General features: G+C 46.4%; 1 protein-coding gene across 1 annotated transcript in view; it reads left to right on the top strand.

Moving 5' to 3' along the window:
- NOTCH4 (notch receptor 4) overlaps positions 1 to 24,583 on the top strand; it is a 60,963-nt gene extending 36,380 nt beyond the window's left edge. Inside the window, exons 17-26 of the mRNA XM_063122464.1 lie at positions 1,778 to 2,196; positions 4,173 to 4,502; positions 7,619 to 7,782; positions 12,367 to 12,589; positions 15,461 to 15,551; positions 15,664 to 15,793; positions 17,620 to 17,858; positions 20,429 to 20,576; positions 22,035 to 22,132; positions 24,062 to 24,583. Of these exons, the coding sequence (XP_062978534.1) occupies positions 1,778 to 2,196; positions 4,173 to 4,502; positions 7,619 to 7,782; positions 12,367 to 12,589; positions 15,461 to 15,551; positions 15,664 to 15,793; positions 17,620 to 17,858; positions 20,429 to 20,576; positions 22,035 to 22,132; positions 24,062 to 24,439 (2,220 nt within the window). The 3' untranslated portion in view covers positions 24,440 to 24,583. The remainder of the gene's footprint in view (positions 1 to 1,777; positions 2,197 to 4,172; positions 4,503 to 7,618; positions 7,783 to 12,366; positions 12,590 to 15,460; positions 15,552 to 15,663; positions 15,794 to 17,619; positions 17,859 to 20,428; positions 20,577 to 22,034; positions 22,133 to 24,061) is intronic.

The raw sequence follows: 24,583 nt of genomic DNA, 5'->3' as shown, positions 1-24,583 counted from the left end.
GGGCAGCTACCGTGGCCGCATAATGGCGGTGCTGTACGCTGCCTGTTAGTGTGGGTACCAGGCTGGCAGAGGGCAGAGCTGTTTGTGGGCTGCTGCCATGGCTACGGCCAGATGTGGGTTGGCTCCTTGGGATGGGGCACAGGGCACAGAGGCGGTCATCGCCGCCGACACCTCAGAGGCATGATGGGAGATGTAGGCACAGAGTGGCCATGCAGACGATTGACCTCGGGTCATATGACACCCGCCACGACCCCCATCAGGAAGTGAGCGCATCAATGTTGACCCTCAACAGCACCAGCAGCACTTCAGCTGGCACTGGCACTGCCGCCGCTGCCGCCGCCAGGGCCGGCGGCGGCATCGCTGACGGCTGCGCAAGTTTGCGGTCTTTCGGACGTGCGCAAACCGTGCAGCGAGCGAAAAAAAAAGCCGCGGCAATCAGGCCGGTGTGGCTGCGCAACCGTTCTCGCGGCGGCAGCAGCACAACCGGCGCAAACTTCCGCCACAAATCGAAGGCAGGTGTGGAGCATGAGGCGTCACGGCTGAACGGGAAAAGCCGCTTTCACCGCTCCTCAACGACGGAACACCCGGTAGGTCTAGCAACGCCCTTAGAGTCTTTAGCCTTTAGTGCTTGAGCTCTTGGTGTTTAGAGTACTTAAGTTCTGGAGAATTTGAGGTTCAGGGTAGAGAGCGGTGTCTTTGGAGTGTGGTGTGCACATAGTTGATGTATATTCAACAATACTGGTAATAAAATTCAAGAGTGAATGTGTGTGTGACAGGAAAGAGTGTATGTGAATGGGTGAAAGGATTGGATGAAAGGTTTCAAAAAGGTTTTTTTTAAGGTTTTATTTTGAAACAAAGCTTGTGAACTTTTAAAATAAATTTTAATTATTTTGTTTTAACTACCACAAAAATCCCACGTGCCTGTTTGGCATTTATCATCTGAAGTTTATACATGTTGTTGAGGTTTTATAATTGAGGTTTATGGGAGATTTTCCAACCTCATTAGTTATCGCAAAGACTGGGCTTCTGGCCAATAACTTTGTAACAGAGTATTACAACGGTTTCCAGCCAAGTCAGCAAAGACACTAATTAAGACTGAGATTTGAATTGGTTTAAACAAACCTTTACTGGCATATAAAAATATAATTTAGTTATGGCAATCACAGATAACAAATACTTACAAACGGTCAGTCAATACAGCTCACAGCTCTGAGTGATACATTCAGAGTGATACATGTACATGGAAATACATTTACTTTTATAGACTACCTGTACAACGATGCAACTTCTTGCAACCCTTAATTGAAGACAATCAGTTTACCAATTATTCAATTATGACATCAATGTCCAGGTGCAATGTTGACCTTTAAGTTTTCTGCTGAGTCTTCTGATTCTTCCAGCTCCTCAGCATTTAGCAAATCCATGGAAACATAACCAGGATCCTATTCCAGGATTCCAACACATGTAGCACCCACTCTGACAATAATTCACCTCAGCACATATAACTCACAGTGTATTATTTTATATATTGAAATCCTTCTCCATTTAACCCCTTTCTCCACATAGTTTGGAGGAAGGTGATGTATGTCCCTCACCTCAGGCGTATCAAGCGGTGGTGCTTGGCTTGAGCAGGGAGTAGCCACGGCCAGGCCTGGTGTTCAGAGGCGGTGTCGTGGCATAGACCCTCACCGTGCCATCCTATTTGCAAGACTTAAATGAAAGGAAGGTTATAAGAAAAATGTTCTTCCCCTTCCTCTCCCCCCGCCCCACAATCTAGGGTTATGATGGAGCCACCTGTGACCTGCAAGTACCCCCTTGTGGGACCCTTTACTGCCGCAATGGAGGGGTTTGCATCGCCCATGCGTCCGGACCTCGGTGCCTCTGTATGGGGGGGTTCTCCGGACCAGAATGCCACCTACCGCCATGCTCTCTGGGTTCCTGCCCCACCACCAACACTACCACGGCCTTGGCGTGCCAACAGGTGTCAGGGGACGGACGTTGCGACCGCACCTGCAGCTCTCCTGAGACCCACTGGGATGGGGGAGACTGTTCCCTGGGTTTGCTTGACCCTTGGGGGAGCTGCCCAAAGCACGACCTGTGCCAGCCAGCTTTCCGGGATGGGCGCTGCCAGCCCCGTTGCAACACCGAGGACTGCCTGTATGACGGATTTGACTGCGCCCAGCAGAAGGAGTGCAAGTGAGTTGCCGTCGAGGGGTGCCCCAAATGAGGAAGCTGAAGGGGAACAGGGACTAACATTGTCTGAGCACGTGCGCCCCGGCCACAACCATTGGTTGAGCCCATTCAGACATCCAGCCTTCCCAGAGGTGAGCTCTCCCAACCCAGGGTAGCTTAGTTGTCTGTATCATCCTACCCAAATGGTAAAGAAGATTTTGCCACACTTCAGGAGTTGGATCCAGGAATGGCCTTCCATGGATGGAAGGGCTCCCTCTGCCTGATTTCTGGGGGTCCTCCTTAACCGACACAGTTCAACCAATTCAGCAGAGTATCCTGATCCTCTCCGTAGCATTTCATAGAATCATAGAATAGTAGAGTTGGAACGGGCCTACAAGGCCATCGAGTCCAACCCCCTGTTCAATGCAGGAATCCACCCTAAAGCATCCCCGACAGATGCTTGTCCAGCTACGTCTTGAAGGCCTCTAGTGTGGGAGAACCCACAACCTCCCTCTGTAACTGGCTCCATTGTCGTACTGCTCTAACATTCAGGAAGTTTTTCCTGATGTCCAGCCGGAATCTGGCTTCCTTTAACTTGAGCCAGCTATTCCGTGTCCTGCACTCTGGGAGGATCGAGAAGAGATCCTGGCCCTCCTCTGTGTGACAACCCTTTAAGTATTTGAAGAGTGCCATCATGTCTCCCCTCAGTCTTTTCTCCTCCAGGCTAAACATGCCCAATTGTTTCAGTCTCTCCTCATAGGGCTGGACAATCATCTGTTAAGTATGCTTTAGGGTTGATTCTTGCATTTATTTATTTTTATTTATTTATTTATTACATTTCTATATTTATTTATTTATTTAAGCATTTTTATGCCGCCATTCAGCCAAAAATGGCTCTCACAGCAGCTCACAAAAGTATTTCTTGACAGTCCCTGCCCACAGACTTACAATCTAAAAGACATGACACAAAAGGAAAGGGGATTGGGAGGGAGGAGGAGGGGGAAAAGGAAAGCAAATCAGGCACTACAATCTTAGTTGCAATAGCTGGAGCTCTCTGGGCGGTTCACGAAAATTAAAAACATTCGAAGCATAAAACAACAGTATAAAACCATAATATAAAATACAATATAAAAGCATTGAGCAGGGGGTTGGATTCAATGACCTTATAGGCCCCTTCCATCTCAATGAACCACCCAGGGAGCTTCGGCCATTGGGCGGTATAAAAATGTAATAAATAAATAATAATAAATAATGATTCTATGATTCTAGCGAAATTGGAGCCGCCAGCCTCCATTGGCTGCCCACCGCCTTGCCAACTGGTTTCACTGAGTCAGTGGTGCCCTTAGGTAGTTTTATGGCCTTGGCGGAAGGGGTTTCTCTTTAGAACAGCCTTTCCCAACCAGCACCCTTCCAGATGTGTCAGCTGACAAGTCTCAGCCTCTGGCTGGAGGATGCTGAGGGAGTTAAGCCAACACATCTGGAGCGCACCAGGTTGGGGAAGTCTGCTTCAGAAGGTAATGTGGGTTACGTCACACCTCAACAAGTGGCAAGCCGTCCCTGCTCCGTTTGGTGGCCCCTCCATTCTGACCCAGGAAGACCAGCCCTGACGGCACTGCTGCCCCGAGTTCTAGTTTTGTAGGAGAGAGAATGGGAAGTCTTTGTCCACATGCTCTATCCTCCTTCTCGATCCTCCCAGAGTGCAGGACACGGAATAACGGACTCAAGTTAAAGGAAGCCAGATTCCAGCTGGACATCAGGAAACACTTCCTGACTGTTAGAACAGTGCGACAATGGAATCAGTTACCTAGGGAGGTTGTGGGCTCTCCCACACTAGAGGCCTTCAAGAGGCAGCTGGACAAGCATCTGTCAGGGATGCTTTAGGGTGGATTCCTGCATTGAGCAGGGGGTTGGACTCGATGGCCTTGTAGGCCCCTTCCAACTCTGCTATTCTATGATTCTATGATTCTATGCTCCACACCATACGACCTTCTTCTCCTCAGCCCATCTTACGCACGGTATTGCCGGGACCGCTTCTCGGACGGACACTGCGACAGAGGCTGCAACGTCCCCTCCTGCGGCTGGGATGGGGGTGATTGCTTGCCTGCTCCCGCCCCGCTGGGGGACTCAACGTTGGGCCTGGTTGTCCTGCTGCCCCATGAGGACCTGCCTCCATTCCTGCGTTCCTTGGCTGTTGCTGTGCGGGCGGCGCTACAGGTTCAACGGGACCCCCAGGGCAGAGAGAGGATTTACCCCTACACCGGGAAGGAAAAGCTTGGAAGCAAGAGCAATTGGACAGGGATTCAGTCGGAAGCTTCTACGGAGACCATTGGGTAAGAGGGACTCTCCGTCGCCCTGCTTGCACAGTTCAGTCTGCCTGCCCCCCCCCCCTTCAGCAATTTTCATTCATTTGACTCTTATTGATTTTGATTGATTGATTGATTAAAGCAGCCTTCCTCAACCTGGGGTGCTCCAGATGTGTTGGACTGCATCTCCCAGCTGGCTGGGGCATTCTGGGAGTTGTAGTCCAACACATCTGGAGCGCCCCAGGTTGAGGAAGGCTGGATTAAAGGCTTCCTAAAATAAATTCCTTGAGATGTTTTCCAATAACGACGAAATGCACACACAATCGCAATAAAAATGAACATCAAGCTAATAAATGTGCCGACCATCACAAAATAAAGGGGGCTTGTCTTGACGAAGGGTTTGGATTCGGAGTAGCGGCAGGTCATCTACATGACGCAGCCGCCATCCCGAAGCCATCCAGGGACAAAACCCCTGAACCCCACTTTTTTAAAAGTCGGGCATTTACGCTGACTTTTTTTAAGCGGAGGCGAGCCACAGCCAATGGTGTCCTCCGATTGGTCGCCATCAGCTGGAGGGGGGGCTGGTTCGGGCCCTGCACATACCTCTCTTCCTCCCCCTCCAGCTGCCCCAGTGCTTCCTCCCCACATTTTAAAAATTATTATTACTTTTTAATCTGTAGATGCGAACCTTCGCATCTACAGAGTAAACGGGGGGAAGGGGGTGGAGAGAAAGGAACAGGGCAGCCAGTGGGGGAGGAAGAGAGGGACACACGATGCCCGAACTGGCTCTCTTCCCTCTCACCTCCCTCTGGCTGCACCCCTCCCCGGTTTTTTGTTTGTTTAATCTGTAGATGCGAAGGTTCGCATCTACAATTTAATTTTTTTAAAAAAACAACGGGATGGGGAGAGGAACAGGGCAGCCAGAGGGAGGTCAGAGGGAGAAGAGACGGCTGCCCCGTTCCTCCCCAACCCCTGGTGCTCAGCCGCCACCACCGGCAACTCCACATTGGTGCTCCTTCCCGTGCAGATGCCAGAAAGGAGAACCAAAGCCCTGTGAAGAGAGACTGAAAGAACTTGGCATGTTTAGCCTGGAGAAAAAAAGATTGAGGGAGACATGATAGCACTCTTCAAATACTTAAAAGGTTGTCACACAGAGGAGGGCCAGGATCTCTTCTTGATCCTCCCAGAGTACAGGACACGGAATAACGGGCTCAAGCTATAGGAAGCCAGATTCCGGCTGGACATCAGGAAAAACTTCCTGACTGTTAGAGCAGTACAACAATGGAACCAATGACCTAGGGAGGTTGTGGGCTCTCCCATACTAGAGGCACTCAAGAGGCAGCTGGGCAACCATCTGTCAGGGATACTTTAGGGTGGATTCCTGCATTGGGCAGGGGGTTGGACTCGATGGCCTTGTAGGCCCCTTCCAACTCTGCTATTCTATGATTCTATGAATCAGTGAAGGAGCCTGAGGCCTCACGGCGCCACTGCAGGGACATGTGAATTGTGTTGAAACCTTCAGGAAAGTGTGAATCTCTCTGTCTAAAATTATTTCCAGGTACCTTTTAAGGATGGTGCCCTTTGAAGGCATTACAAAGTGGATACAATTACACACACACACACACACACACACAGGATACAATTTCTTAAGAACTACCCAAAGTGGATACATTTTTTTTACAAAAAAACACACAAAGTAGATACAATTTAAAAACAACAACATGCAAAGTGGATACAATTTAAAAAAAACACAAGTGGTTACAATTTAAATAAATAATCACAAAGTGGATTTGTGGGTTTTTTTTGGTTTTTTTTACAAAAACTACATAAAGTGGATACAATTTCACAAAAACTACACAAAGTGCATACATTTTTACAAAAACCACACAAAGTAGATACAATTTTGTTTTAAAAAACCCACACAAAGTGGATAAAAAACACACAAAGTGCATATAATTTAAAAGCATAAAAACGTTTCAATACAATCCATAAAAACAGAGGTTGCCAATTAAAAGCAATAAAAACAGAAATAACCAATAAAAAACTACAGCCTAGACAATATTGTATCATTGCATGGGTTTAGTAAGTGCGGATTTGGCATGTTTGCATAGAAATGTGGACCAAACAAATTTCTAATTCATCATCATCATCAAATTTATCAGATGTCCCATAACTGGAGTTCTCTAGGCAACAAACAGCTGAGTTCATATAATTTTAGCCACAGTCTAACAACAAAATGTGGAGAAACATGAAAACACTAGTGTGGAATTAAAAACACCCATCAAAATGCAAAGGTTAAGAAGTTCAGGTCTACGGTCCTTAATGTTTTTTGTAACTAGAAATACATTTAGGCTGGAATTCTGTGGTTGCTGGGAGGGCACCCAGGAGCCGGGGGATAAAATAAAAATCAGAAGACGCAGGGAGCTTTGCAGGTGCCAGGAGAGGTGTCCCCAAGGGGTACTGGTGCCCACGTCGGAGACCCTGTGGCATAATCCACACCAACGTTATTACTTTTAGCTTCATCCCACGTACCTGTTTCCCTCGAATTATCCCCTACAGCGCTAAGCTGTCGTCGTTGTTGCTATTGCTAGCTAACTCACACCCTGGGCGGCAGCACTCCTAAGATCCTTTGCATACCAGGGAAAGGGTTTAAGGGGGGGATGTAAAAAAAATCATTAAAAAATCAACAGGTGACCCAATCCGATTCAAATTTGGTATGCGTAAAACTCTACTTAATATCTATTACTGTGCCAATTTTGATGTCTTTATCTTTAAAACTTACGCAGACGTAAGCCTTTGTTTAATTTTTACTTTAACCATATGTAAGCATTTGTTTAATTTGAAGCTTACGAGTATCAAATCCTGCTCCTGCGCCCCCCGGTGGCCGCTCGGAAAAGAACGAATGATTCGCTCCAAAACTAGTAGCAAAATAAGTCGGGTCTTTTGGCTTTATAGTACAATTAAAGCAGGACGCATGGGAGTGCTTCATAGTCAAAGCAGATTACAAACTGGAAAACTTCAGAGTACTTCACAATAAAAGCAGATTATAAACTGAAAACTTTGGAGTCCTTTGCACGCAATTCACAGTGACTGCACACTATAACGCTGGTGTGATAAAGCTCTTTGTCTTGTTTATATTACAGATTTACCATCTTCCTGGCAGTGGATGGGAGCGGGTGTTCCAGGTTGTGCCCCACATCCCCCAAATCCGTGCTGAATTTCTTAGGGGCCTTATCAGCCAAAGGAACCCTTGATTCCCTGATCCCGTACCCGGTGGTAGCCGCCTGGCTTGAGTCAGTAGAGAAAGGTATATTGAACGTTTGGGGAGAATGTCTAAGGGTTTGAGACGAAAGCGAGGCTGCCCAGCGGATTTGAACTGTTAGACAAATAGCCTTGTTCTTTCTTCCTAGGGGTGGATCCCATAGAAAGGCACAGACAACTCAGGGAGGGTACAATTAACGTTTATTAAAGTTGCAACTTGGTGCGAAGAGCAATAAAAGCAGTTCGGACCCTGTTTCTAGAAAGCATAACATTTTTATACACTTCTGCCCACAATCCCCCCCCACAACCCCTCCCCTTTGATTCATTTCATTCTGGCATAATCTAGTGCATTAGGTAAGAGGCAGGCTGGAGTTGGTTTGAGTTAGATGCACCTTACTAATTGGATTGATTAGGGTGACCATATGACCGGATTTTTGATGGCAAATCCGGGAGGGGAGGGGAAATCCGGTTTTTTTTCAAAGAGCAGCTCTAATGGGAATTAACAAAAATGCTTATAACTCCGTCATTTTTTAAGATAAAGACATGAAATTTGGCACAATGGTAGCTCTTAGGTAGAGCTTTAGCCACACCAAATTTGAAAAAGGTCCGTTCATCCTTTGATTTTTTAGGATTTTTTTAAAAATTGAGGTTTTAAAATTATTATTTTTAAAATCATCATTTTTAAAGATAAAGAGATGAAACATTGTACCATGATAGGATTTAGGTAGAGCTTTAGCCACACCAAATTTGAAACAGATCTGTTCATCCATTGATTTTTTAGGAATTTTTTAAAAAATGAGGTTTTAAAATTATTATTTTTAAAATCGTTATTTTTAAAGTTAGAGATGAAACTTTGTACCATGATAGGATTTAGGTAGAGCTTTAGCCATACCAAATTTGAAACAGATCAGGGGCCAATAGCAAACCCCGTTAACAACAACAGCAGCTTGCAATGAGTGAAGATACAGTCAGAAAAGATATTTCAGGGAAGGGGAGAATGTAACACACAGAGTATAGCAAAAGCTTCAAAGTACAGCAAAACCTACAAAAGTAGGAGTGAGTGAAGTTAATTTCAGATACATTGAATCTCTCACTTGTTCTTTATTTCAGTGATTTTAACATTAAGATGTTATGTAGAACAGATTTGTCTTAAATGTGTGCTGTAAAATCAGACATGTGACCAAGGCTATGTTCGGGTGGGCACGCCCCCTTGGTACTGGACACACCCCCTTGGCGGCGACCATGTTGTCCTCCTTTTTGGTTTCCAAAATATGGTCACCCTAGGATTGATTAACTGCTATGACATGGTCCCTGATATAATTAGGGTGACCATATGAAAAGGAGGACAGGGCTCCTGTATCTTTAACAGTTGTACAGAAAGGGGAATTTCAGCAGGTGTCATTTGTATGCATTCACCACCTGGTGAAATTCCCTATGTATCACAACAGTTAAAGCTGCAGGAGGAGTCCTCCTTTGTATCTGCTCACTCTAGTATAGCTCCTTCAACTTTAACTGTTGTGATGAAGAGGGAATTTCACCAGGTGCTGCCTGCATACAAATGACACCTACTGAAATTTCCTTTTCTATGCAACTGTTAAAGATACAGGAGCCCTGTCCTCCTTTTCATATGGTCACCCTAGATATAATACAACTTTGGAATGCCTGCTTGTTAGCAGCTCCAGATAACGTACTAGGCTACATCCTGTTCAAACTGATTTTAACTACTTTGAAGATGCAGCTAAGAGAAAAACATGTTATTAAACAGCAGAAGGTTACAAATAGGGCATACCCATCATGCGTAGCAATGATTTTCTAAAATGGAGTCACTTTTGCTAACAGAACTGAGCGGGATTTCTGAATCTGGTGTAAGATGGTTGGTTTGGTGGTTATATTTTTATTTATTACGTTTATAATCCACCTTTCACTAAATAGTGCTCAAGGCAACTAAGAAAATAACAAAGTTGCAATTAAATCATCAAAACCTCATTGAATAAAAACACATCTTTTAGAAACAGATCACATAAAAACACACCAGTAAGACAGAAGTAACAGCACTCACCCGTTTAAAACTTTCTTCAGTGACAAGTCAGTATTGATTCATTTATCGGTTAAATGGTAAGCTGCCGTGTCAGATTTGGCAGGCAGGACAAGATGTTTCGCTACTGGGGACATGATTCACCAGCATCCACAGCCCCTGTTATATGGTGATGAACATTTGTCTTTGGCATTTTGGGAATTTGGTGATGTTCCCCGACTACAGAGTTTGGTCATTTTGATGTGGGCAAAGCCAGGGCTTTGGTTTGGTTTCACTTTCCGTTCTAGCCCAGTTCAGGCATTTGCCTGAATGCCTGAGGGCTACAAATGCACAGAGTAAAAGGGCTGCACATGCATGCTGGCCTTCCCTGCTATGTTCCCATGCACCCCAGGCCTTACTCATGAGGATATAAGATAGGGTGACCATATGAAAAGGAGGACAGGGCTCCTGCATCTTTAACAGTTGTAGAGAAAAGGGATTTTCACCAGGTGTCATTTGTATGTATACTGCATCTGCAGAAATTCCCTCTTCATTGCAATAGTTAAAGCTGCAGGTACCCTCCTCTCCTTTGTATCCGGTCAAGAGGGCAGAACTCCTGCAGCTTTAACTGTTACGATGAAGACAAAATTTCACCAGGTACCACATGCATTCAAATGACACTTGCTGAAATTCCCTTTTCTATACAACTTTAAAGATACAGGAGCCCTGTCCTCCTTTTCATATGGTCACCCTATAGTTACCCACTACCTACTTTTATACAAAAGATGTGAGGAGTTCTGCCCTCTTGACCGGATACAAAGGAGAGGCGGGTACCTGCAGCTTTAACTATTGCAATGAAGAGGGAATTTCACCAGATGCTGTATACATACAAATGACACCTGCTGAAAATCCCTTTTCTCTACAACTGTTAAAGATACAGGAGCCGTGTCCTCCTTTTCATATGGTCACCCTAGGTAACTATACATGCAATATTTTTGTTGTTTATTTATAGGGTGACCATATGAAAAGGAGGACAGGGCTCCTGTATCTTTAACAGTTGCATAGAAAAGGGAATTTCTGCAGGTGTCGTTTGTATATATGGGGAACCTGGTGAAATTCCCTCTTCATCACCACAGTTAAAGCTGCAGGTGCCCTGCCCTCTTTTAAATCTGGTCACTCTAGTATAGCTCCTGCACCTTTAACTGTTGTGATGAAGAGGGAATTTCACCAGGTTCTCCACATATACAAATGACATCTGCTGAAATTCCCTTTTCTATGCAACTGTTAAAGATACAGGAGCCCTGTCCTCCTTTTCATAGGGTCACCCTATTATTTATTCAGTTTATGAGTCGGCCCATAGCCAGAGCTCCCAGGGTGAGAGATGTAATAAAATAAATAAATACAATGATGAAATGCATTAAAAGAATTGGTTTTGCTGTATCATCATTGTCGTCTTTCTTAAGCAACCAAAATAGGTTTTAGCCAATGTCATCCACCACAGCATCAACAACAACAACAAAATCTTACAGTACATATATAATAGAATATTATCATAGCCTTGAAGGTATTTATATATATATATGCCCCTTTAGGGAGAGGGTTATGGTAAATACCTACACGCACTTCACCTGGGCCAAGAAAGTCTGGCAATTGCAGCTAATGAAACATAACCTACTTTTTACCAAGTACTAAAAGCCGCCAGGAAACCTAACTCAGCATTAAAAGAATTTAAAATTATTTAAAAGCAGCAACAATAATTTAAAATAGTTTTTTTGATGTATTGGAAATAGATTTAGAAATCACAAAAGAGTTGAAAACATAAGACAGGATGGTTTTAAAATGCAACTATGGTTGACAATTTATTTTGGTCTTTTCTCTGTGTGTGTGTGTTTGCTTTTGTATGTTATGTATGTGTACCTATGTGTAAAAAGGTTTAGGGATCTTTAACAGAGAATTCATGATAGCGCTCTCCCAATAAACCAACAATCCACAGGGTTCTTTGGCGGAAGCCACAATAATTAATCTGAAATCAGTGGAGGCTGGTAACTCCACCGTCCGTGGGGTGGTGGATCTGTTCCTGGTTTCAGTCGAAACTAATTCTTGGATAGCTTCTTTTAGAGTTCTGACTGAAACCTGGAGCAGAATCACCACCCCACTGACTCCGGAGCCAGCAACCTCCACCATCTTGAATGGAACCAATTTTTAAAGTCTGTCATGTAGACGGGTTCAAGAACAGAACACGAGAGGGCAAGGTTTCCATTTCATATGAACATAAGAAGAGCCACACTGGATCAGACCGAGGGTCCATCTAGTCCAGCACTCTGTTCACACAGTGGCCAAGCAGCTGTCAACCAGGGGTCCACAAGCAGGACATGGGTGCAACAGCACCCTCCCACCCATGTTCCCCAGCAACTGGGGCACACAGGCTTACTGCCTCGAATACTGGAGATAGCACACAACCATCAGGGCTAGTAGCCATGGATAACCTTCGCCTCCGGGAATTGATCCAACCCCCTTTTAAAGCCATTTAAATCATTGGCCATTATTAAATCTTGTGGTAGCTAATTCCATAGTGTAATTCTGCGCTGTTTGAATCTCTCTTCTTCCCACCATCAGATCCCCAGGCTTCAGTATCCCAATTTTCTGGGCCCCTCATTTACGGCGTGGGGGCTGGAGTTCTGGTCATAGTGCTGGTTATCTTTTTCGGGCTGTGGAGGGTCCGCCGGCCCCAGCACCGTGAGCAGGGGTCGCTCTGGTTCCCCCCCGGATTTGCTCCACGCCAAGGCAAGAAACGTCGCTGCCGGAGAGAGCCTGTGGGGGAAGACGCTATTGGACTAAAGTGAGTATCAGCAGGGCCATCGGTGGGGCGGGGGGGGGGGGGAACCAGTACAAGTTACAAGGGCCCAGAGGTCGGGAAAGGCCCCCCGGGGCCAGACTACGGCCTTAGCTAGACCTAAGGCTTATCCCGGGATTGTCCCGGGATCATCCCTGTTCATGTAAATGACACACAGGATATGCTGGGAGCAGGCAGGGACGACCTCGGGATAAACCTTAGGTCTAGCTAAGGCCAGAGTTGCATATGTTTCTGTCTTTCTCGGTAGTATCATATTTTGTCGATTGTTTTTGACATCCATTGTAAAATCGGTGAATTTCAAAGAAAATAATAATGGTAATATACGAACATTCGCTTGTTCTGACAGGAGATGCGGGGGGGGGGGGGCTTCTCTGGCGCTTGGGGGGTTGGAGGGCCCCGGAAGCACTTCGGGGTCAGGTGTGGGAATGAGGGGGAAGAGCCCTGCTCCGGCACTGCGTGACTCGCAGCACATCTCTCACCATAGAAGGTGTCCCTCACCAGCCAGCCAGCTGTGTGGCCTGGGGGAGGCTGCCACCAGGCGTCTACCAGTCCCGCTCCCTGGGCTCCAGGGTGGGGGAGTGAGCAGCCAAGCAGGCCTGTCCAAAGCAGGGGGAGTGAGTGGCACTAGCAGGTCTTCTTCCGGGGTCTCGGGCGGCCTTCCTCTTCCAGAATCCCTCTTGCTGCTTGGGACGGCAGCTTCCTGCCCATGGGTGATGCCAGCTAAAGATTTTTAGCCTGTCCACCCTTGGTGTGTGTGTGTGTGTGTGTGAAGGGGAATTCTCAGCGGCCCTGAGTATCAGAGGAAAGGCAGTTAGGTATTTATTTAGGATGCAATTCTGTCCATGTTTAGACAGAGAAAAACTCCTATGAATTCCCAGCATGCTCCAGCCATCGTGGCTGGCTGGAGGGATCTTGGGAGCTGTAGGCCTTTTTTTTCTCTAAACGTGCATAGGATTGCGCCCTTCATTACCAATCTGTACTCCGAGCCACTTGCAAGCATAAAATACATTAAAATGACATTGCAAATAGTTTAAAGCAGCCACAGCAACAGAATACAGGGATCAAACCGCATCACAGACAAGTAAAAAACTTTGTACATTTAAATTTTAAAAGGCAGTGAAAGGGCAACCAGGACGATCAGGGATCTGGAAACAAAGCCCTATGAAGAGAGGCTGAAAGAACTGGGCATGTTTAGCCTGGAGAAGAGAAGATTGAGGGGAGACATGATAGCACTCTTCAAATACTTGAAAGGTTGTCACACAGAGGAGGGCCAGGATCTCTTCTCGATCCTCCCAGAGTGCAGGACACGGAATAATGGGCTCAAGTGACAGGAAGCCAGATTCCAGCTAGACATCAGGAAAAACTTCCTGACTGTTAGAGCAGTACGACAATGGAACCAGTTACCTAGGGAGGTTGTGGGCTCTCCCACACTAGAGGCATTCAAAAGGCAGCTGGACAACCGTCTGTCAGGGATGCTTTAGGGTGGATTCCTGCATTGAGCAGAGGGTTGGACTCGATGGCTTTGTAGGCCCCTTCCAACTCTGCTATTCTATGATTCTATGAAACAAAAGGCCTTGGAACATAAATGTGTCTTCACCTGGCTCCAGAATATTTATTTATTTATTTATTACATTTTTTTACCGCCTGATAGCCGAAGCTCTCTGGGCGGTTCACAAAAATTAAAACTATACTAAAACAACCAACACCTTAAAAGCACAAATACAAAATACAGTATAAAAAGCACAACCAGGATAAAACCACGCAGCAAAATTCATATAAGATGAAAATACAGAGTTAGAACAGTAAAATTTAAATTTAAGTTAAAATGAAGTGTTAAAATACTGAGAGAATAAAAAGGTCTTCGGCTGGCGACGAAAGGAGTACAGTGTAGGTGCCAGGCGGACCTCTCTGGGGAGCTCATTCCACAACCAGGGTGCCACAGCAGAGAAAGCCCTCCTCCTAGTAGCCACCTATTATCAGGGCTCGGAAAACCTTCCTGGGAAAGCATTCTATACCTGGGGTGCTACTACGGAAAAGGCCCTTTCACCATTTACTTCAGTATTGAAAGGCGAGAGAATGTGGAGAAGGGCCTCAGAGGAAAATCTTAATATTCCTAAGCAGCAGCAGGAGGGGAAGAGGAAGAGGCTTGGTGGAATGGTCAGAGAGAGGCTGGGGAAATCGGAGGCAGACCGGTAGGGATGTCGTTTTGATTGTGATATGCTGAAAAAGCTGTTCTTGATCTACCACAATCCCTTGGAGCAGCTTATTAAGCAAGGCTCTAATCTTGCATCCAGTCTGTATCAGGTGCAAGTAAGGTTTTTGGTTTTTTAATTATGGTTTTCATTTTTGTGAACTGCCCAGAGAGCTTCAGCTATTGGGCAGTATAAAAATGAAATAAATAAATAAATAAAATAAAATAGGGGCTGGACCATAAGTTAGTGGAAGAGTGCAGACCTCAAAGCCTTCACTTAGAAGGATCCAGTAGCAGGTGATAACAAAGGCTCCTCTCTGGAGAACTGCTACCAGTTGAATTAGGCCAGGGCTGTAGAACCTTAGGCCTGGGGGGCAAATCTGGCCCACTTAGGATTCCAATTTAGCCTTTCTGGGTTCCCAGGATGGTCACAGCCCTTTCCCCCATTGGGTGTTTTCTGGCACTAAGAGCTTTAAAATGTGCTGGCATTTTTTTTTATTATTTGGATTCCACCCCTTTTGCCTTTATCCACACCCACTGGAATGCAGGGTCTGGCTGTGGCTTGCACAATAAAAGCAATTGACTGCAAAATCGTCTTCATTGTGTGACTTCAAAAGCAACCAGAGGCTTAGCCCTTAACACTTTCCCCCTCTCCCAAAACACAGGCCAATGAAGCTAGGTGCTGAATTTATAGAGGACCCTGATATGTGCTCCGGCTCCCATTTTGACGGACCCCTGAACACCAAAGATATGAAGGTATTTGTGCTGAGTGAAGAGACGTTTTGGGACAATATGAAATGTTGATCTTGCTCCACTAGGGGGCACTAGGGCTGGATTTGTTTTTATGGCCCCTCTCTCTCTTCTACAGGGAGATCCAGATTCCATCTCAATTGCAGAGCAAGACCAGCCTCGGCCAAAGAAGCAGGTGCAGTTCAGCCCACCAATCCAAAGCCAGGAGAAGGACACCAATCTGAAGGCTGTCAAAACTCAAGAGCCAGGTAAAGAGAGAAGTCTAACTCCCAGGGCAACCATTGGCAAGGCCTCTCTGGAGTCAGCTGGAGTCAGTCAGGGTCCAGCCCTCCCAGGCCAGGTGTTTCCCAGGTATTCCTCTTAAAGGAGGAATACAGGAAAGAAGTTACTTCTAGCAGAAGTGGCTAAAACAGGACATCCCACCTTTATATGTGGCAATACGGGAAGTCCCAAGCAAGAAGGTTGCGGAACCTTTGATAAGAACCACCATATCTAATCCCGGTGAGATTAAATAAAATCATAGAATCATAGAATAGCAGAGTTGGAAGGGGCCTATAAGGCCATCGAGTCCAACTCCCTGCTCAATGCAGAAATCCACCCTAAAGCATCCCTGACAGATGGTTGTCCAGCCGCCTCTTGAAGGCCTCTAGTGTGGGAGAGCCCACAACCTCCCTAGGTAATTGGTTCCATTGTCGTACTGCTCTAACAGTCAGGAAGTTTTTCCTGATGTCCAGCTGGAATCTGGCTTCCTTTAACTTGAGCCCGTTATTCCTTGTCCTGCACTCTGGTAGGATCGAGAAGAGATCCTGGCCCTCCTCTGTGTGACAACCTTTTCAGTATTTGAAGAGTGCTATCATGTCTCCCCTCAATCTTCTCTTCTCCAGGCTAAACATGCCCGGAGAAGTAAGTAAATAAATAAGCTGAACTCAGCAAATTGTTGGAGAGGGTGTCAAAAAAAAAAGGAACGTACTTACATATGTGGTGGGAATGTGAATTTGTTCAAAAATTGTGGGAAATGGTGTTTAATGAGATAAAATAAATTGTAGGAATGGAGATTGAAGAGACACCCATAGTGGCATTGTTATCATTATATGGAGAATTAAACTGTAATAAAGAGACAAAAGAATTGATAACGAATTTGCTGACGGCAGCAAGGTTAATCATATCTAGGAACTGGAAGGTTCAAGGAGATTATCATATTGAAGATTGGTATAAAGAGATATGGGATATTGCCATTAACGATAAATTAACATGTAATATAAGAGGAATAACAAAAACAAACGATTTTGAGGGAATATGGAAACAGTTCGTAGAATATGTTCTAAGGGGAGTGGGAAATCACCTCCAGAAGAAACAATGAGATTCTGGAAACAGGAATAGATCCCGGGGGGGGGGGGTACACTTTTATGTTAAGTATGATTATGTTAACACATTAAATTAGAAAATGTTATTAAGGTTATTCAACATTTATGTATTACGTTGGTTTTTCTGTTACTGTATTGATGTATGTTTAAGTTCTGAAAAGAATAAAAACTATTTTAAAAAATGATAAGAACCACCAAACGCATCAATGGAACCACAATTACAGCAAAAAGCAGATGAAACTCAGGATAAGAATACCTGTTATAGCTACATGTACACCAAACTACATTTGCTGTGGCAAGTGAAAGCACAAGATCTCAAGTTAATAGAGGACCATTCATGTCTAGAAAGTACGGCCAGGTGCGGTAACATCCAATACAATTGCAAGAAACTCTGTGTAACAATAGAACACAGACGTAGCAATGCTGCAAACACAGAGTTTCAAATGATAATATGCAATTAGCTATCTCCAAGAATGCCAAACGGCGTAATATCTGCCATGCAGTAATGAGTACAGTTCAAAAATGTGTCACTTCAACAAGTAATAATAATGGCAGCAAACAGAAGGCGTTTACGTCTACCCTGCAAGTATAACTGCAATTTAAAAATGTGTCTTAATGGTAAAGGTTAACACTAGTAAATATGCTCATACAATGTGCTACTATGCGGAGCCCCTCACTCCACTCACTCCATGGCCTTTTTCTCTCTCCAGCTTGTGGCCTGACACCGATGATGCCTTTGGCCCATTCTCCTGGGCTGGAACTGGAGGGATCCTGGACAGACCAAATGGGCAGCTCTGGGGAGACGCCCCTCCACTTAGCGGCCAGATACTCCCGGGCGGATGCTGCCCGGCGACTCCTGACATCTGGAGCTGACGTCAACGCCCGTGACCAGTGGGGACGGAGCCCCTTGCACAGTGCCGTAGCAGCCGACGCGCTGGGCGTTTTCCAGGTTAACAAGCTAGCAGGGGATGGGATATGGTCATAGGGCCCAAAACACAGGGCCTCCTTAGGATCAGTATTCCAGGGAGGAAGAAAGGCTGTCTCAGGTCTGGCCAATATCTATTTGAATCAGTTGCCCTGGAAACGGAGAAGGCCTCTTTAGTCAAAGACCCTGTTCAGACGACCCACTTAGCCATGGCGGTTAAGCATTTTGAGCTAAATATCAAGGCTTAGTGTGTTGTGTGAACCATTCCTAACCATGGTGGCTACATAACCACAGTTTAAACACACTCACTAACCATTTGCTGCAAAAGGATTAGCAGCTTGCTTATTTATTTAGTTATTTATTTATTACATTTCTATACCGCCAAATAGCCGAAGCTCTCTGGGCGGTTCGCAAAAATTAAAGCCCTTCAAAGTATAAAACAACAGTATAAAACCATAATATAAAATACAATATAAAACCACAACCAGGATAAAATCAGCAGCAGTGCAGAAATACAAATTTAAAATGCAAATTTAAAAAAGCAAAGTTAAAATTAATTTATAGACTGTTAAAATACTGAGAGAATAAAAAGGTCTTCACCCGGTGTCTGAAAGAATATAGTGTAGGTGTCAGGCAAACATCAGTAGGGAGCTCATTCCACAGCCGGGGTGCCACAGCAGAGAAGGCCCTCCTCCTGGTAGCCACCTGCCTCACGTCCTTTGGCAGGGGCTCACGGAGAAGGGCCCCTGAGGATGACCTTAGGGTCCAGGCAGGTACATACGGGAGAAGGTGTTCCTTCAGATAGCCTGGCTCCAAGCCGTTTCGGGCTTTAAATGTTAATACCAGCACTTTGAATCGGGCCCGGACCTGGACTGGAGCCAACGAAGCTGGAAAAGGACTGGTGTGATGTGATCTCGTCGGCCAGTCCCTGTTAGTAACCGTGCTGCCCTGTTTTGTACCAGCTGAAGTTTCCGGACCATTTTCAAAGGCAGCCCCACGTATAAACGCATTGCAGTAATCCAAACGAGAGGTTATCAGAGCATGGATAACTGTAGCTAGGCTATCTCTGTCCAGATAAGGGGCCCAAAATGTCTTTTGTCAAGGCTGTTGTTTAGCACATACTGACTGTGGTTCTGTTGGACTGGACTGCAGAGGAGTAGCAGAATCTGGCTTCGGGTGCAGAATTTTGAGAATCTCAGTTTTCATTTAAAAAAGAACACGTCACAAGTTTCTAGCCCTTATGGCTGCGAATGTATACTTCCAAATGTGTGAATGCATGAAACTGCTTCATACCGAGTCACACCATTGGCCCATCTGGCCAAGCGTTCGTCTTCCATGGCCGTCGAAAGACCGGAAGAGAGGTATACAATTGCACTTCCTCTTAGGTCATTCCACACTCTTGGGGCCAGCACTGACAAAGCCCTTCTCCTTGCTGCAGGTTTACCTTTCCTTCCCAAATAGATGGGATACCAAGTGGAGCTAAACTTGCAGGGTCGAAGCACCATGACTTTATTTAGCAGAGACAATGACATCATCTGCCAGCCCCATTTCCCTGTTCCCTCTGAACTTAGCTGCAATCTTCACTGTAGCTGGGGGAGAAATGGATTTTCCCAGCAACAGTATATGGCTGTGAGCTGCCCCTGCTGTAATGCAAAGTACTTCTGGGATGGCTTGAACTTGAAACAGCAATTAAGATCCAGTGTTGATGTTTATTCGTTCAGTCGCTTCCGACTCTTCGTGACTTCAGTACCTTTTACCAAAGTTCCGGTGGAGATGAAAACTCCTAGAACTGGTTTGTTGCTATGGATCAATACATCAGCCTGCATTTTTGGAGTCTGGCGGGGGGGTGGGGGGTGGCGGTTGGCTATGAGGAGTTTCATGATGAGCGCCTGCACTTTACTGTGACACCACCTTAATGGCAGGGTGGGTTTGTTAAGGGAGAAACATTTGCTAAAGATGTCTAGGGCAGGATCTGCACTACTGCTTTAAAGCGCTTTATAACAGTTTTGACAACTGTTGGGGCCCAGGACACACTGCATATACAGTTTTCAAAACGTTTTCAAAGTGCTTTAAAGCGCTTTAAAAGCAGTAGTGTAGATCCCCTCTAGGTAAACCTCCCTCTCTCAAAATACTAGAAGCCAGGTTCACCCCATGAAACTGATTGGTGGGAGATCCAGGACAAATAAAAGGAAGGCCTTCGTCACACAGCGCATAGTTAAATTATGGAACTCACTACCACAAGATGTAGCGATGGCTACCAATCTGGGTGGCTTCAAAAGGGGGTTGGCTAAATTCCTGGAGGCAAAGGCTAGCAATGGCTTCCAGCCTTGATGGTTGTGTGCTATCTCCAGTATTTGAGGCTGTAAGCCTGTGTGCACCAGTTGCTGGGGAACATGGGTGGGAGGGCGCTGTTGCTTGTTCATCCCTGACTGATGGCTGGTCGGCCACTGTGCGAACAGAGTGCTGGACTAGATGGACCCTCGGTCTGATCCAGCAGGGCCCTTCTTAGGTTCTTATGTAACCTTGCCTCTAAAGTCTCCTCTGTTTTGCTGTTCACTCTGAAACCTACTGACGTCAGCATTGTCTCGCCACAGATCCTTCTCCGGAACAGGCAGACAGACCTGGACGCGTCGGCGCATGACGGCTCCACCCCGCTCATCCTTGCCACGCGGCTTGGGGTTGAAAACATGGTGGAGGAGCTGGTAGCCAATCATGCAGATATCAGGGCCGTGGACAAGAGAGGTGAGGGCACTTAACGTGTTTCAGGACCGATGGCAGCTCAGGAGGAAGACAAGAGATAGCAACTGTTCTAGGCAAGGGGGGGGGGATCTATGCAGCCGTCTGCAACCTGGTGCTCTCCTGATGTGTTAGACTTCAAGTCCCATGAACCCCGGCCAGCCTAGCTATTGGTCAGGAATGCTGGGAGTTGCAGTTGAAATAATCTGGAGGGCACCAGCTTGAGGACGGCTGTACTAAGAAAGCTCTGATTGAGTTGCAATTGATCAGCAAGGCTTGCTGACTCCCAGTTATTCAACAATGAGATCAACTAAACCACTCTCCGCTGTCCTAAATTATTTATTGATTTGATATGTTTGTTTGTTTCACTTCTATACTGCCCAGTAGCTGAAGCTCTCTGGGCAATTCACAACATTTTAAATAATAAACTACAGCATGATAAAATAGGATGGATGGATGGATGGATGGATAGAATTTAAAACTAAAATATAAAACCAAATTAAAAACCAAGTTGTGTAAAGATTTAAAAATACAATAACAGATTGTAAACTAAACTAAACAAAAAACAAAAGAACTAAAATACCTGGGAGAATGAGAAGGTCTTCACCTGGTGCTGCAAAGACCCAGCAGGCTTTTCTGGAGAGGACATGTCACAACCAGGATGGAACATTATTACATGTATATGCTAGGGTGACCCTATGGAAAGGAGGACAGGGCTCCTGTGTCTTTAACAGTTGTACTGAAAAGGGAATTTCAGCAGGTGTCCTTTGTATATACGGAGAACACTATTGCTTTAAAGCGCTTTATAACAGTTTTATAGCGCTTTAAAGCAGTTAAAGCGCTTTAAAGCAGTAGTGTAGATCCGGCCCAGGTGAAATTTCCTCTTCATCACAACAGTTAAAGCTGCAGGTGCCCTGCCTTCTTTAAAATCTGGTCACTCTAGTATAGCTCCTGCAGCTTTAACTGTTGTGATGAAGAGGGAATTTCACCAGGTTCTCCATATATACAAATGGCACCTGCTGAAATTCCCTTTTCTATGCAACCGTTAAAGATACAGGATACACCCTAATTTAGCGTGACCCGATGAAAAAGAGAACAGAGCTCCTGAACTTTTAACATACAGGTATAGGTATAACATATAGAAAAGGGAATTTCAGCAGGTGTCATTTGTAGGCATGCAGCACCTGATGAAATTCCCTCTATGTCCCAAGAGTTAAAGCTGCAGGAGCCCTGCCCTCTGGACCAGATACAAAAGAGGGCAGGGCTCCTGCAGCTGCTGTGATGAAGAGGTCACCAGGTTGCGTACCTGTGCAACAGAGGATCCTGGGAGATTATGCTCCATCAGGGGAAGCGAAACACTCTAGTGGGGGTGGGGGGACTCATTAGCCAGAGCTGCGTTAGCCTCCAGGATTCAAAAACTCTGCCGCCTCGTCACCATCCTTGGATTTTCCACGTTGTCTACAGGAAAGAGCGCCCTCCACTGGGCCGCAGCAGTCAACAACGTCCGTGCCACCCTCGTCCTGCTCAGAAACGGAGCTGACAAAGACTCTCAGGACAATCGGGTAACATATATTTCTGGGGACCCCATCTCAAAGAGAGAGAGAGAGAGAGAGATGGAGAAAATACCCAAAACGGGCCACTAAAATGGGTCAAGGGAACAAAAGGATTTTCTGCCCTGGGTAACGGTTAGAAGTTGGAGTACAATGGTAGCTGCCTGACTCAGTCTGCCCTGATATTGACTACACCAGCTTTTCCCCAACCCAGTGCCCTTCAATGGCCATGTTGACTGGGGATGATGGAAATTGTAGTGCAGCACCTCAAAAGGACTCCAGGTGGAGGAAGGCTGGTCTGTCGACTGACTGCCAGGAGCTCCCCAGGGGTTGAGGCAGAGGCCTTCTGCCTTTTTTTACCTGGCGGTGGCAGGAATTGAACCTGTGGGCTTCTGCGTGCAAGGCAACCTGGAGATGGACAACATTTCATGAGGTTTGCAAAAGTACAAATGATGTGGAGGCTGATTAGAGCAGCCTTCCTCAACCTGGGGCGCTCCAGATGTGTTGGACTGCATCTCCCAGAATGCCCCAGCTGGCTGGGGCATTCTGGGAGATGCAGTCCAACACATCTGGAGCGCCCCAGGTTGAGGAAGGCTGAATGAGAGAGAGGGGGGGGGTTATTCTCCAACTCTCGATAGAAGCCAGGTGTCCTTGGACAAAATCATTAAAACCAATAATCAGCAAGATCAGAAGAAAGGGCCAAAAGAAGTACTTCTACCAATGGGATGGAAAACGTTTGGAATTTGTTACCATGGTCTGTCCTGACTACTGCCGGCGTAGAGATGGCTTTTTTTTCAAGGATTAGCTAGACTCATAGACCAAGGGTGGGCAACTCTGAGGGGGCATTTTCACCCCCCATAGCATCCCCCCCCCCACATGAGCCGCAGTCTGCTGGCGGAACTGAAAATGAATTTATTTAGAAGGGAAACGGTGTCCATAGCAGTACGGAATTCCAGAAACGAGCTCAATCGGTCCTCGGGCTGAACCTCCTTCAGCCCGAGGGTTGAATTAGATTTCAGAGCAGCTCTCAGGGGCCCAATGCCAGCATTGATCATAGGCAAAGGCAAAAGGCGCGGGCCCAAAATTCCAAAATATACCATTTTCACCTCCGCAGACCCTTGTCCCATGGGCTCGTTTTCCGGCCAACCCGAAAAATAATTTTAAACAAATGTTAGGGGGGAAATAGTGTCCATTGCAGAGTGCCTAAAAGGTCCAATTTACCAAAGAAGCTAAATTGGACCTCCCCCCCCCCTTAAAATGTTTTTTTTAAAAAAAATTGGGGGTGGGGTGAGTGGTGTAGATGGGATCACAACGTATATCAGGGGTACAGAACCTCTTCCAACCCCAGAGTTGACTATTTTAGCTTAAAGCTCTTACTGTCAGTAACTAAGTCTTAAGAGAGACGTTTCAGACTTTTTAGAATAAGGGGAAAAAACATGTAAAAGATGGAAAGGAATGAACCTCTCGTGCAAGCACTGAGTCATTACTGACTCTTGGAGGGACGCCAGCTTTCACTGACGTTTTCTTGGCAGGCCTTCTAGCGGGGTGGTTTGCCGTTGCCTTCCCCAGCCGTTATTACTTTCCCCCCAGCTAACTGGGTACTCATTTTACCGACCTCAGGAGGATGGAAGGCTGAGTCGACCCAAGCCGGCTGCCTGAAACCAGCTTCCGCTGGAATTGAACTCAGGCCGTGGGGAGAGTTTCGGCTGCAGAAACTGCTGCTTTACCGCTCTGCGCCACACGAGGCTCATATGTAAAAGATGAGAACCCACCAAAAGATTGGGGGAAGGGGGCGGGGCTAAATGGGGAACCCCGGAGGCCTGTATTGAAATACAAGGCAGGCCAGATTTGGCCCGTGAGCTTGAGGTTCCACAGCCCTGGCAAGTCACGATACATGACTGATGGATCACGACCCTTTTCTCCCTTTCTCTCTGCCCGCAGGCCCAGACTCCGTTGTTCCTGGCTGCCCAAGAAGGCAGCTACAAAGTGGCTGGCCTTCTTCTCCAACATGGAGCCAAGCTGACCCTCCGCGACCACGTGGGCCGCCTCCCGGAGGACGTGGCCCGGGAGCGTCTCCACCATGATATCCTGTCCCTCTTGGACCGTTCCTGCCCGTCTAGGGGCCCCGGCCCGGTCTCGCCGCACAGGCCACGGCCACAGGCCCGTCGGGCTGTGGCCAACCTACACCGGTTACCGTGGCAACCCGGCAACCCGCGGCTAACCCCCGTGCCAGAGAATGAGGGCGCTTTCAAGGACCGCCCCTCACCCAAGCTGCCAGCCCGCCCATCAGCAAATGTGGGGGGACCACCTGCTGACTGACTGCGCCCCCTCTGGGTGAAGATTGGACAGATGCTAGCGCTGCAGGTCAGTGACAGCGGGTGGAGCCACGATGTGCCGCTCCGTGGTGAGGTCATGAAGGCCAGGAATGATGATGTCACAGGAAGTTGCCCGGAATGCACATTG

The sequence above is a fragment of the Elgaria multicarinata genome, chromosome 3, assembly GCF_023053635.1.
Source record: "Elgaria multicarinata webbii isolate HBS135686 ecotype San Diego chromosome 3, rElgMul1.1.pri, whole genome shotgun sequence".
Classification (NCBI taxonomy): Eukaryota; Metazoa; Chordata; class Lepidosauria; order Squamata; family Anguidae; genus Elgaria; species Elgaria multicarinata.
This window is presented reverse-complemented; position numbering and strand designations above follow the sequence as displayed.